The 15377-nt window shown below is 44.5% G+C and overlaps 1 protein-coding gene across 3 annotated transcripts in view; it reads left to right on the top strand.

The window, feature by feature from the left end:
- The window catches only part of LOC125303450 (LHFPL tetraspan subfamily member 3 protein-like), a 33813-nt gene extending 18436 nt beyond the window's left edge, over positions 1-15377 (top strand). For all 3 annotated transcript variants that reach the window (XM_048257213.1, XM_048257210.1, XM_048257212.1), the window contains 3 exons: positions 9036-9272; positions 14846-14876; positions 15238-15377. In XM_048257213.1, coding sequence (XP_048113170.1) covers positions 9036-9272; positions 14846-14865 — 257 coding nt within the window. In that variant the 3' untranslated portion in view covers positions 14866-14876; positions 15238-15377. The remainder of the gene's footprint in view (positions 1-9035; positions 9273-14845; positions 14877-15237) is intronic.

Genomic DNA, 15377 nt, shown 5'->3' with positions numbered 1-15377 from the left:
TGGCTCAAGTGTGAGGGGCCTTTCAAATCCCTTTAACTGCTTCAGTAAGGCGAGGATCACATCAGCCAGCGGCAGTGGCAAACGTAACGCAACGCTCAGACCATAATAAGTTTTATCTTGTTCCTAAGCAACACAAACAGTTTGTCAATTGAATACACTCGCGTTGCGCTTTGAAAGTTGAACCAAGTTCAACGCTCAGCTTGTTCAACGCTAGCGTTACACCAGCGTTGCCATCGTTCCGCTGCCGAATCATAGAGAACATTAGGAAACCTGCCACTTGCCGCTGGCTAATGTGATCCCTGCCTAAAGGCTATGCTGCTGAACAGGTTGCACTTTGGTAGCCCTCTTAATTATCCACTGTATCACCTCCCTGAAGGTGTCACCTTGTGGCTATGCAACTGTGCCCTGAGACGTGCGAGCGTATTGATTGGTCACCTTCCAGTGACTCTCTGATAGCTCTGGCGTTTCTTGGGGTCAGGTGCCCTCTGCCAGGGCTGAGTGATTATGAAGTACCTCAGCCAGCCTGGATAGGGCTCGAGGCTTAGCCAACCTCACCTGACTAAATCACAGCACAGTCACAGATCCCTTCAGGATGCATGAGGTAAGTCAGGGACCACGGTGGAGGTCAGGGGCACAGAAGGACAGAGGGAGAGAGAGAGAGAGGGAGGGACCAGTGCTGTTGAGAGAAACTGATGCTGACAGCCCAGGCTAGTGTCTCATTAGTATTGACGACATATTCTCAGAGCAGTATGTATGTGTGTGTGTGTGTTTATATATGGGTATGTGTGTGTGTGAGCGAGGGAAGGTTGTGACTAAGCACCCGGAGCTGCAGCGTGGATGAGCTGATAGGAGTTGGCCCACAAACAATGTCAACCTTAGGTCAGCTCGTCCTTCCCCTAGGCATGATGGCCATGATCCAGGAGTCTTTGTGTGTAATTAAACCGCAAACACTTTTTTCCTTTTTGGAAAATTGACCGAAGAATTAAACAGATCCCAACCGACAGGCATTTTTTATCTGCCCCATTTGAGTGCTTTCTGTTGTAGGCTCAGTTCTGCCAGACTAATTGAATTTTTTTTTTTTTGGACAAATTCAACAAATTTATCCTCATGGTCCGATAGCTACAGTATACATTCAGCATGGGCTTCAGTAGTCGCACCAACCCGTCTGTGAAGGAGAAGAGAACATAGTGACCCAGGCCAAGCCATAAACAACTCCATTCAAGCGACGTGGAGGAGCATGGAGGGGGTGTCATTTGAATTGTTGTGTTCCAATATCAACTGCCTTTCGTCAGAATTGCATACTCTATATTGCACACAACCTTTTCCCCCACCACCACTCTATCCTTGAGATAGTCAGTCTGTGCAGACTTATAAAAATATCACACTATTTTAGAAAAAATAGTGTGAGATGCTTCATGAGTTTTAGTTTTGTTTCAAAACTATAGGCACATCAAAGCACTGGCTGCTCCAAAGTGTCCTTGTGTGTTGAGTCACCTCTTGTCTCCTTGTTTCTCCTGAGATGATGTGGCTCTCGCTGCCAACGCTACCGCCATGCTGCTGCCTCCCCTGAGCATTCACACGTGTCCCACACCACCTCACCAGACAATCTGAACGCTGTCTGCAGTCTCTCACACACACACACACACACACACACACACACACACACATACCGCAGGTCACCTCAAGTCTTACTGCCAGGCTTCAAGCACACATATGGATCACTGTGTCTGGAGGATTGTGTTCATTGTGCAGTCAAGTTGTGACATTTTGGATTTCACTCATAAGGCATCATTCCCTGCCACAAACATATCTAGAGTATTACTAGAGTATATAGGGTATAGGTTGGATTAGACCCGCTGCACTGCAAATCAAACATAGCTAGAATATAGGGTATAGATTGGATTAGACCCCCCTGCCCTCAAATCAAACATATCTAGAGTATAGGGTGTAGATTAGGTTAGACCCCCCTGCCCTCAAATCAGCTGCCATCAGAACTATTAGTCATGCAGTGGTCACAAAAAGAAGAGAAAAGGTCATGTCAAGGTCACAACAGATCCGGTAAATGGAGCTGAATGTTAATCCAATGACAAAACTGACCCGTTTTCCATTCCTTGTTACAAGGCACAAATTTGATTTAATGACCAGTATTTGCTGCTCTGACGTTGTTTACATATCTCTATTTTGGCTAAGTGAGCTAAAGGGGAGATATGAGCTCCTCGTTAATAAATCATGTGTCAGATACAGAATATTGTAATCGCCCTCACAGTCTCTTGCATACTACAGGTGCATTTTTTGGATCGTTAATCATCGCTCTTGATGATGACGATGGGTGAAGTGCAACTAATATGTCATCAATTTGTATCCCACGCCCCCCAGTGGAATGGCTGTGATGGATAGCTGTTGTCTGCAGGCTGGTGCACTATTTGTGGCGATATGAAAGTCCACTAGTCTCAGTGCCAGGTAGCGGGAGACAAGAACACGATGCCCAGCGGAACCTTGTGCGCACAGCAGGTGGCGTGACAGTGATGATGGAGTGCCAAGGAGCAGAGCAGGTGTCAGTGTCCACTCTTCCAGTGCATCGGGAAGTTAATCCATCTATGCAGGGAGACACACACACTCTCTCTCTCTCTTTCTCTCTCTCTCTCTCTCAAACACACACACACTGAGACATGCAGTGTCATGTGCAGAGATCCACACCACCTGACTGTTTCTGACTGTTAACACTTCCCTCCCTTGTGTCACCCACACACCCCCCTTTAGTATTCAAATGGTTCGCTCTGGTCCCATTTCAGACCCATAAAGCCCCTACCATAATTTGGAAAGCACGGGAGGCGTGCTCTTCTCTCATTCTTTTGACTTTCCTTGCCAAGTGTAAGCCCTGTAGTCAGCTTAACAAATACAGACTACAGACTGTTGAAAAAAAGAAAAAAGAGAAGAGCACAAGAGGAGAGCAAGCGTCAGCCACAGTCACACAGACGAAATGGCGCAGTGAGGAATAGACACAGTGTAGCATCGCCAACGATAAAGCCCTCATACGCCAGTGGAGACACGCTCTGAGATGCAGTGTCCGTATGTGTGTGAATGAGCGATAAATATGCGTGTCTTTACAGGATTTTATACACGCACACACATCGTGTATATTTTTATATGCTCATAGTAGCGAGTCCTTAAAAGAGAAGAAAGAACTGGGATTCAGACGGAGACAAAACATGCTAATCCCATTTCATGGGGTCTTAAATGTGCTGCAGATGTGTTCAGTAGAGAGGAGCAGAGGCACTGGTCTCTGCAGTGTGACGCATACACACTCACACACACATTCACACACTCACACGCACATTCACACATTCACACACACATTCACTCAAGGAGATAGAATTATGGAGTCTGCATACACAATGGTCTCTTCAGATTCACTTCCATCCTCACACATACACACTCGCTCTGCGACACACACACACACATGCACACACATTGAAAGTCACCACACAATTGCTGTCACACCGATGAATGGAGAAGTGCCTCTTCATCATTGTACCTGCTACATGCCCCACTCTCTCATTAAGCCTTTCATCATGACTCTCCCTCACCCCAATAAAAATCTAAGGGCACCATGGCCACCGAAAGATCAATTTTCTCGTGTCTACGAAGTCATTTACAGTCCTCGCTCTAATAAAAGAGGCTCTCCTTGTCAGTGGATTGAGATACCTTGTTGAAGGCTGGTAGTATCTTATGTGCTTAGGACCCAGCGCTGCAAATAGCTCACATGAAGCACATATGCAAGCTTGTCCTAGGGGCCCTGGCATATGGCAGCGGAGTCTCGTGACGTATGTGTGAGCCCAAGAGCATGCTGGGAGCCAGGGGAGAGGACCTAGCGCTCTGCAGGAGATCTGTCTCTATCTCCACCTCTCCGTCTCTCTCTCTTTCTCTCTCTCTCTCTTCCTTTTACCTCTCCCTCACTCTTCTCTATGTGTTTCTGTGACATCACGACATGCTTGTCCCTGCCTGTGGGAGCGAATGAGAGATGGAGGAGGGGAAGAAGAGGGAGGGGGGGGGGGCGTAGTGCTGTCCGTTATCGTTTGTTACTTCACTAACTGACAGCTACAGTGAGTGTGGGTAGTGCATCCGCTGCGCCGGTGTGCACTACCCACAAGGCCCCTCAATCGGTAGCATGCTGAGTAGGACAACAGCAACACACAAAAAGGGAAGAACCAGGGGTAAAATGGGGGGAGAGAGAGAGAGAAAGGGAAGAACCAGGGGTAAAATGGGGGAAGAGAGAGAGAGAAAGGGAAGAACCAGGGGTAAAATGGGGAAGAGAGAGAGAGAGAAAGGGAAGAACCAGGGGTAAAATGGGGAGAGAGAGAGAAACACACAGAAAGAGAAGAACTGGGGGAGAATGGGGAAAGAGAGAGATAGATGCACAGAGATCACCTGCCTAGCAGGAGAACAGCTGGCAGCCATCATTATTAGTGTTGGCGCTGTGCTTTTGGTAACTCTTTCTCTGCAGGGCTCTATATGGGGGGGGGGGGGGGGGGGGGGGTGCGGTTCAGAGGAGCTTACCAGGTCATTGTGAGTGTCTGCTGATTTGTAATCCAGAGGGTTGCGGTGGCGCCGACGGTAGTGGCTATTTTAAACGCTCCGGTTCTGGCGCTGCTTTGGTCTCCTCTCAAGTGTGTGTGTGTGTGTCTGAGTGACTGTGTGTGTGTGTGTGTGACTATGTGTGAGTGACTGCCTGTGTGTGAGTGACTGTGTGTGTGTGACTGAGTGTGAGTGATTGCGTGTGTGTGTGTGTGAACGTCCCGTCCGTGCGTCAGTGCATACGGCTTGGAGTGCCAGAATGACTCGGTGATAACCTGAGGAGGGTACGGGCGTATCTTAGCGCTCGCTAATTGGCCTTGGTTTGGGTCTCATGCCTGTGCAGATGACTTGATTTGTGCTCATCATTCTCACGGAGTGGCAAATTAATCTGTCAGAATAATTGTGAGCATTTATGCCCCTTGTGACGCAGAAAATTTCGGCCCATAATTGTTCGTGTGAGAAATCTGATAAATAGCAGAACTAATTTTCTCACTGCAATCCCAGTAAGTAGATATCCACCATGTTTTATTGCTGTCTGCAGATCCATCCATGTCTTATTGCTGTCTGCAGATCCATGTCTTATTGCTGTCTGCAGATCCATGTCTTATGCTTTCTGCATATCCATCCATGTCTTATTGCTGTCTGCAGATCCATCCATCCATGCTGTCTTAGATCCATGTCTTATTGCTGTCTGCAGATCCATGTCTTATTGCTGTCTGCAGATCCATGTCTTGCTGCTTTCTGCATATCCATCCATGTCTTATTGCTGTCTGCAGATCCATCCATGTCTTATTGCTGTCTGCAGATCCATCCATGTCTTATTGCTGTCTGCAGATCCATCCATGTCTTATTGCTGTCTGCAGATCCATGTCTTGCTGCTGTCTGTACTGTATATCCATCCATGTCTTGTTGCTGTCTGTGTTCAGCTTTTTCCTCCTCAGTCAATGGTGTTTGCTGTTGGTCTGTTAAAAACCATGATCAGGATTCTATACTCCCTGCATTCCCTCATCCACTGGTGTCAATGTGTCTCAAATGTATATCTGCAAAATAATTGACTTTGAAAGGGGAAGAAATGTGCAAGAAGATGGATGGTGCATTTCCTCTTGTTTGAAGAGCAGCAGGCCTTTTCAATGACTATCAATCATGGATTTGTTGTGTCTGATTCTGCTCTCCCCTCATAGTTCAAATGAAAAGGTCTCACGCTATAAAGTAATATGGTAAGTGAATGTAATGTTTGACTGTTTTTCCCTAAGACATTTATTCGCTATTATTCCCAGTCACTATTAAACATTTCCAATCAGATGCCAATCGAAGCCTAAAAGGAAGTTGTAGGACCACCCACCTGCTTATTTTCAGTTCTCGCTAATAGATCAAGCTCTTCTTTTTGAAACTGTTGCCTTGCTTTCCTAAGTCAGGGAGTTTTTTTTTTTGTCATGGCTGGCTTGTATGCCCTGTATGATAGTATAGGCGCTCAGACTGAGCGAAGCTTTTATAATCAATATGCCAGAGAAAGAAATACAGCTGCACCGTCACAGGCAACTTCATCAAAGACCTGCAGTCTGGTAGAGTCTGGAGAACTCGGGAGCTGTCATACATCATGTTCAAGCACAGAGGTGAAGATGCCGGGGGGGGAGGGGGCTCCAGGCACACTGTACACGCCCATGGGACTCAAAGTCTTCATAGCATTATTGAAAGCAGCAGAGAGGCAGAAAATTAAAAATGTTACCCATGAACAGATTCATAACTGGCTGAATTATTTGACAGCGTCATCTCCTCTGCTAGAAGCTCGTTAGAATTAATTGTAACCTCTTTAAGTATCTGGAAGGAAATAGCTAGGCTACTTCAGGCTTTATGGGCAAAGATCTGCATCTAAAGGGGGAAGAAACAGTCTATCCTAAACCCTCCCATCTGTCTTTTCAACATCTGGTGGTGATACAGTTTTTTATTTCCCTTCATGGAGGGAAGATGGGGCCATGTTTACATTTGTTTTTTGTTTGTTTGTTTAATTCTCTCTGAGTTAAAGTCTCTGTTACGCAACAGCGGGTTTTGCAGAGGGACAGATTGTGTCTGCGTGTGCAGAGTTTGAAAGGGGTAGCTGGCAGGGAACTGGTGTGTGATGAGGCGGTGTGTGAGTGTGTGTGTGTGTGTGTGTTGGGGTGGGGGTGGATTAGCCTGCCTCAGAGCTTGTGTAGCATACATGTGCCTGTGTTGTTATGACATGCTATTTTCAGGGGAGAGCACTGACTGTACAGCTCCCCTAGTGTTGGACAGAGGGAACTGATCTTCTGAGATCCCCTTGCTGACTTTGAAGCAGTGTTATGCTTCTCCATCTCCCAGAAACCCTCAAAACATATGGGCCCTCTCTGACACTGCTACCATGAAGCATGTGGCAGCTGCAAACCACATCATATCTCCCTGAGCCTTTTGTACCTCAGCGTGCAATTCAGGCCACTGCTCTAACATGTCATTCTCAGTATAAATAAAATAATAAACACTTGGCATGCAGCCAAAGAGGAGCAGACCTTTAATAATTCATCTACCTTAATTCTAAAACATGGCAAACTCCCGGCGGCTCGCAACCAACCCAGCTCTCCTTCGGCTAGCTGTTCTGCACCAGGCCACTGGACATCTCCGTAATGCTGTCAGTTGAGGGCTGGACGAGTGATGGGCAGCTAGCTTTGCCCAAAGTGTAGGCAGCATGTTTGGCCTCACCGTCAAAGTGGACACTTGAAAGCATGGCAGGCAGCTAAGCATTAGTTAGAGGAGAATTTCCCCAGATGTCTACAGAAACACTGAAAATATTACAAATGGTTTGCACAGCTGCAGCATATTTACGGGGGGTTGGTGTTTGTTTAGCAAAAAGTAGCAATTGTCAAATTAGCAAATGTGCATTTTTGAAAGAGTGATTGTACAAAAATGATACAATGAAGATTAGCTGAAGGTAAGGCTGTGGGAGAGAGGGAGGAAGACAGGAAGAGAAGGATGGAGGGAGAGAAAAGAAAAGCAAAGATGTTGTTGTACAGGTAGCACCATGGTGTACGGAAATAAAGCAGATGTGGTATCACCAACACTAGTGTCTCTCCACAGTCGGAACAGCAGCCAAAATGTGTGTGCAGTCTTGCAGAGGAATTCATGCTGGACAGCACTGTATCAACCGGAAAATTATATCCAGAGGGTTTCACGCGCGCACACACACAGACCAAATTTTATAATTTTTTTTCAGTAAGGAGGAGGAAGTGCGAGGTGAACTTGTAAATGTGTTTCATTATTCATGTACAGTGCACTATGGGTAATATGTAGTCAGCTCTTTTTTGGCTGCTCTGATTCTCCGCAGTGCCATCACCTCCGGAGGAGAACATCTAATCCTGGCCGCTCCAGGCGGGAACGCTGAACGCTGAGCGAGGAGCCTCGACTAAATATTCAAGAGAGGAACACGCCGATTAACCGCCTAATAGAAATCTGCACCGTAGCCTTTTGTCATATATCTGAGCATAAAAATCATGTAATATGGGGAGGCTTTCTCTCGCCACGCTGACGAAGGCGTTGAAGGTTGAAAGTGAAGGGATGTGATTTGTGGTTTGTCCTTGTGGCTTCTCGCTCCTCGTGGGCCTGAATTTATGTTGCTCGACTGGTTGTTGTTGTTGTTGTTGTGGCTATTGTTGACTCCTGCTCCTCTTGAGAGCCGCAGAGAAAATGAATCAGGCTGTGAATGAAGTGTGGCATGCAGAATGGGGGGCGAGACAGCCAGGGGGGGGGGTAAAAGATGACCGCCAGGGCTTTTAGAGTGCTAGTGGGAATATGTGTCCTAACTTCATCTCTTTCTCATCATCTCTTTCTCTCTCTCTCCCTCTCTGGTGCTGCAGACAGGCACTGTGTTCCGTCATTGATGACAATTTGCACTTTAGTCACCATCTGTAGTCCTTTTAATTTTTTGAACATATTTTTTATCCTATACAAAAGTTTAATTGTGTGAACCTTTCAGTGTTTTTGTAAACCAATAAAGAATGAGTTAAAATCTCAAATCTATCTATCTCTCTCTCTCTCTCTCTCTCTCACTATCATTACCATCTCTGTCATTCTCTTCTCTCTCTCATCATCACCATCTCTCTCTCTCTTTCTCAATTCAATTCAAGTGAACTTTATTAGCATGACAAATATTTTTGTATTGCCAAAGCAGAAAATTTAGACATACATTTACAAGATTTCTCTCTCTCATCATCACCATCTCTCTCTCCCTCTAACTCTCTCATCACAATCTCTCTCTCTCTCATCACCATCTCAATCTCTCTCTCTCTCTTCACCATCTCTCTCTCCCTCTCTCTCTCTCTGGTCCTTTCCAACTTTCAGTTATTCTCTTGAACTGTTCCAGCTCCTCCCACCTATCTGCGTCCCTATTTCGAAACTTCTTTGACCTTGATTTCGTCCTTCTCTTCTGGCCCCCTCCCTCCCTGCCTGGACAGGTGTGTGTCTGGTGCTGGGCTGCATGATCTACCCGGACGGCTGGGACGCCAAGGAGGTGCAGAGCATGTGCGGGGAGCAGACGGACAAATACTCCATCGGAGCGTGCTCAGTGCGCTGGGCCTACATCCTGGCCATCATGGGCATCCTGGACGCCCTCATCCTCTCCTTCCTGGCCTTCGTGCTGGGCAACCGACAGGACAACCTGATGGCCGAGGAGCTGCTGGCGGAGAGTAAAGGTGAGGACTGTCCGTTTGTCATCCTCACAACGCATATGAAGTAACAGGGAATAAATAAGAGCACCATCAGAGGTACCTGAGCAGCAGAGCACCAGGGCACCAATCACCAAACACTTGGGAGCTGCTGGCTGAGAATAAAGGGGCGTTCACACCAAGAATGGTAACTAGAACGATAACGGCGAAAAACTATCGCTCTAGCTAATATGAATGACAAGGTCCAACTCCAACTCCAAACCTGACTGACTAACTATACTAACACCAACATAAAAAAAGAAAATCATAGGTTGGCTACTGAGCCTTGCACCTATGCACCAATCACCAAACACTTATCACTGCGAACATTGTCTAAGATATCTATTACTGTGTGATTAATATTGTATCTATCTGATGATATAGGTTGTCTGTAGTTAACAGGAATTATATTCCTGCCATTATAAACACAGTTCTTGAACTCCTCCAATGACACATTTATTGGACAAACCTTTAAGCCTGTATTAGATTAGCAAAGTGTTCAGAAAGTAAAAAACATTTTTTAAACCACCTAACGACTCCTTAATTGTATGCCTTGGCCATTTTCAAATAGAATTAGCCTTTAAGGCTGTCTTAAGGCTGTCCCCAATATGCCATGCGTGAGTGGCCCTCATTTCTGCTTCAGGGGGACTATCACCCCATCTCACTTTAATCTCTTACACCTACCTGCTATGGCACTACTAAACGCCAGTCAGAGGCAGTGTGAGGGAGCAGGTGGGAAATTAACCCTTAAAGGTGTAGGTTTTTGAACGTTCTAAGTTCCGCAACAATTGAAGGTTCTAAAATTCTATGTTGAATTCAATGAACCCAGATATTCTTTATAACGTTCATTTCTCAACATTCCCGTCACACCAGTGTGACGGTACTCCTTTAAGGGTTAAGGAGAAAATGGCTAGTCTGACCAAAAGATTCCAAAGGCACACTCTTTTAACCCTTCTGTTATCCTCAAATCTTACCGACACTCTTTATCCTTGGGGTCAATTTGACCCCAGCTAAGTAAACCCTCAGAAAATGATTATAATTAATATTGTTACAGTTTTTTTTGTGACAGGTGCTTAACAAGGTGTAATAACCACCATCAAAGCCCTACAAAACAATCCCACCCCCACACCCTTTATGAACCTTGGAACCCTGGCTGGCAATATTGCCCATCCAGTGTCAGCGCCCAAGGCTTGCTGTTGCTTCCCCACGGCTTATACAGTCCTGCCAAAATGACTTATATGTAATATGTACTTGTGTATGTAATAATGATAATAACAATATGTTCTCATACTATTCGAATAATAATATTCATAATGTGTCAAATATTCATGTATCCTATGTTTCATACAGCTGGGGTCAAACTGACCCCAAGGAACATCAATGTACAAAATATTTGTACAGGACATTGAAAACAAATTATTGTACAAATTTCATGCTAACTCTGTTGTACCCTTCAATTGAAAAGTCATGAAACATGAAGCAAAAAAAAAAAGTGAACCATATATTTTATGATGTTAAACGTTGCTTGGGGTCAAATTGACCCCAAGGATAACATGAGGGTTAAGACAAGAAGTATTCCCTTGAAACCAAAGAGCACCTGCTTTCGAGAGATATCAGTGACGAAGCACTTCCGACAACCAACCTCTTTTTGGTATTTGAAGATATAGAAAATGGCTAGATTATGTGGGAGTGCTGTGTGTCTATCTCAGAGCTCTGCTGAGTGCCACTCATAGGCTGAGTTTGGCTAGCTAGAGACTCCATGCTTTAGCCAAGAGTCCAGTGCTGTCTGTCAGATCTGGAAAGACACATGAGTGGAGGTCGTGTGAAGTTCTCTGCAGATCATATCCAGAATGAAACTACAGTATGGTGTAAATAGTGATATTAGGTACATTTATAAGGTACACAAATCCTATATGCCCTGTAATCTATATGGTTAGAAAGTCAATGTGAAAATAATTGGCATCATTGTGCATAGTTTTAGTTTTTCATGTATATAAATCTCAGTCGTGGCATATCTTTGATTTAATTACTGAGCCATTAAGGGCTGTAATAGCAAGAAACCAACCGTGTCTCATCTTAAAATAATGAACTTGATTGATTATGTTTCAAACCACAAAGCAATTTAAGATTGATACCACACATTACTTTGTAGGTCATTTCTTAGCAGCATGGAGACTTGTAAAAAGTAAAAAGGTCAAAATTGCATTGTGATGATTGCATATGTACATATTGCTCTGTACATATTTGAATAGAACATGGTCATGTTTTGGTCTGTAGAGTGTAATGTGTGTTGTAATAGCAATAGCTTCCCTTGTAGCGACAGAGATGCCAAAGCACCCCCACCTGAGTGTGGAGTAATGACATCGCTAACGCCACAGAGCACAGTGTGAAGCAGGCAACACCGCCCCAGTGTCTTGAATTTTGTCCAGCGTGAAGCTCTTGCCAGATGATGACGGTTTAAGTACTACCGTAGTAAAACAGCCAAACCTAAATATCGTCATACACACAGTCACAGCATATGACAAGGCAGTGTGTGTGTGTGTGTTGTGTGTGTGTGTGTGTGTGTGTGTGTATGCGACTATGCGTGCGTGTATACATTTGTGAGTATAAGTGTGTGTGTGTGTTTGTGTGTGTGTGTGTCTGTGTGTGTGTGTGTGTGTGTGAAAAAGATAATGTGTGTGTGCGTGTATACATTTGTGAGCATGTGTGTGTGTGTGTGTGTGTGTGTGTGTGTGTGTGTGTGTGTGTGTGTGTGTGTGTGTGCATATGCCCTGTTGTATCAGATGGGATGGGACAGGCACAGCGCAGCTGTGAGTGTAAGAGCATAGAGAGAGTGTGTGTGTAAAAGGAAGGTACTGAGAAGGGGAAGTCAGTGGCTCAGGGAGTGTGTGTGTGTGTGTGTGTGTGTGTGTGTGTGTGTGTGTGTGTGTGTGAGAGAACATGGGGAGAGTGTGTGTGTAAAAGAAGGGGATGAGAGGAGGGCTTCCAGTTCAGGGAGCAGTCACACCGTCGGGTGGACATGCGCTAATTGCAGCCCACAGCTCTGTGATGGAGGGTTCAGCCCTTTCGCCCGTGACTGTTTATCTGTCTAAGCTGCTGCCGAGAGGCCAAACAGTGTCCATTGCATGGCTGGAGCTAACTGAACCCTAACGCCAGCCGCCAGGTGCTTGACAAGATGTCTTCTTATGACTGTCAGAGGGGTCCTAAAATGCCAACCAGGAGATACGGTCTGCTTACAGAAAGCAGCAATGATGCAATGCTCTTGTAATATAATCATTTTTATAAAACTCACTTTTAATGGGGGGCGCTGTGGCGCAGCAGGCTACAGCGCTCGTACCATATACAGGTCCGAGTGCCCACGGGGACCCAGGTTCAAATCCAACCTGCGGTCATTTCCCCGATCCCACCCCATCTCTCTCTCCCTCCCACTTGCTTCCTGTCACTCTCCACTGTCCTGTCCAAATAAAGGCAAAAAATACACTTAAAAAAAAACTCACTTTTAATAAGTTACAGACCACTAGTTTGAAAGCAAGTGTTAATTTTTTAAGTGTTGTTAAATGTTGTTAAGTGTTGTTAAGAAAAGTGTTAACCTTGATAAAGTTAGCATTCAGCCATTTAAGCATTTCTAATCCTGAAGGGCCTTGGGAAAGAGTGTGTGAAAAGTTTAATTACCAGCCTGTGCATTGAATTAATTTGGCCTAAAAGAACAATATCAGGGGGTTTTGTTTTTTGTTTGTTTTTTAAACTCAGAGCCTTAGGCAGAAGTCCACATTATTCTGTTTTCGTTTGAAAACGAAGACTTTTCTTTTCATTTGCCTCTCAACCACACTACTACTCCAGTATTTTCAAAGCTCCTGAAACGAACAATTTGAAAAGCCCCCATATTCATTAAATGCAAATCCTTTTGTATTACCGTGTGGACAGTGAATACACTAATATTTAAACACAATATTAAAAAAAGAGACTCAACTTGCACTACTAGCCTGCCAGCGATGAATGCAACATAGAGACCAAAATGCAAGCTTTACTGGCCTCTGGGCATGAATGGTCATGTGATCTGTGATTTAGGTTAAAGCGAAACAATGTTTTAAAAAAATGGACTAGTGTGAATGTGGTCTTGTAGCCTGGTAGGATTACAGAAAGCATTCTCTTGAAGAATCTGTGTGCCATAATGGTGGATTCAGGAGTGGATTGCCATCTCTCTCAGTCTCTCTCTCCCTCCCACTTGCTTCCCTGTCACTCTCCACTGTCCTGTCCAAATAAAGGCAAAAAATACACTTAAAAAAAAACTCACTTTTAATAAGTTACAGACCACTAGTTTGAAAGCAAGTGTTAATTTTTAAGTGTTGTTAAATGTTGTTAAGTGTTGTTAAGTGTTAACCTTGATAAAGTTAGCATTCAGCCATTTAAGCATTTCTAATCCTGAAGGACGCCCACTTGGGAAGAGTGTGTGAAAAGTTTAATTACCAGCCTGTGCATTGAATTAATTTGGCCTAAGAGCAATATCAGGGTTTTGTTTTTGTTTGTTTAAACTCAGAGCCTTAGGCGAAGTCCACATTATTCTGTTTTCGTTTGAAAACGAAAGACTTTCTTTTCATTTTTGCCTCTCAACCACACTACTACTCCAGTATTTTCAAGCTCCTGAAACCGAACAATTTGAAAAGGCGGTCTGCCCCATATTCATTAAATGCAATCCTTTTGTATTCGTGTGGACAGTGAATACACTAATATTTAAACACAATGACGTAAAAAAAAAGAGACTCAACTTGCACTACTAGCCTGCCAGCGATGAATGCAACATAGAGACCAAAATGCAAGCTTTACTGGCCTCTGGGCATGAATGGTCATGTGATCTGTGATTTAGGTTAAAGCGAAACAATGTTTTAAAAAGAAAATCGGACTAGTGTGAATGTGGTCTTGTAGCCTGGTAGGATTACAAGAAAGCATTCTGCTTGAAGGAAGATCTGTGCCATAATGGTGGATTCAGGAGATGGATTGCCATCTCTCAGGACACCGGGAGACATCTCTCTCATTTCCCTTACAAAGACAATTAGGGTAATTGGTGAGGTTGTTATTCTGTCCTGAACCTCTGCGAAGGAGGACACTCACAAATTTGTCATTGACTTCCCCGTGCCCAAACGCAGCATGTAGTCTATTTGTCTTGTCACGGAAGTCTGGATGTGACAAGGTGCAGTGGTGCGGGCCAACCAACCAAATGCTTGTGTTTGCATGCTTCCATTATTATTATCTTTCAGGAGATGTACAAACAACCTTCTGTAGGATTAGAAAGAATGTAACAATCTCTGTATATCAAAATATGTTTATATTATGTTTCTCTCTCTCTCCCTCTCCTTCTCTCTCTCTCTCTCCCTCTCCTTCTCTCTCCCTCTCCTTCTCTCTCTCTCTCTCTCCCTCTCCTTCTCTCTCCCTCTCCTTCTCTCTCTCTCCCTCTCCTTCTCTCTCCCTCTCCTTCTCTCTCTCTCCCTCTCCTTCTCTCTCTCTCTCTCCCTCTCCTTCTCTCTCTCTCTCTCCTCTCTGTTTCTTTATCTCTCTCTCCCCAGCGGAGGGTGGGAACGCCTAACACACACCGAGGTGAGTGCTGAGAGGGAAGAGAGAAGTAAAGTGTTAAATGTTGTTAAGTGTTGTTAAATGTTGCTTCCTGTCACTCTCCACTGTCCTGTCCAAATAAAGGCAAAAAATACACTTAAAAAAAACTCACTTTTAATAAGTTACAGACCACTAGTTTGAAAGCAAGTGTTAATTTTTAAGTGTTGTTAAATGTTGTTAAGTGTTGTTAAGTGTTAACCTTGAAAAAGTTAGCATTCAGCCATTTAAGCATTTCTAATCCTGAAGGACACCCACCTGGGAAGAGTGTGTGAAAAGTGAAGTATCTTTTTGGAATATGTGAAAGTTCCACGTCAGTAATTGCCCTCTCTGTCCTCCCTGCTCGTAGCGCTCGCCGCACCAGGGTCACATCCTTGCATAATGATCCAGGATCCCAGAAGACGTCAAACAACAATAGTATCATAAAAAATGTAAGAACACACACACTCCACACACAACTACGTAGTTACCCCCCACACACACACACAC

This window comes from Alosa alosa, chromosome 11, assembly GCF_017589495.1.
Source record: "Alosa alosa isolate M-15738 ecotype Scorff River chromosome 11, AALO_Geno_1.1, whole genome shotgun sequence".
Taxonomy (NCBI): domain Eukaryota; kingdom Metazoa; phylum Chordata; class Actinopteri; order Clupeiformes; family Clupeidae; genus Alosa; species Alosa alosa.
This window is presented reverse-complemented; position numbering and strand designations above follow the sequence as displayed.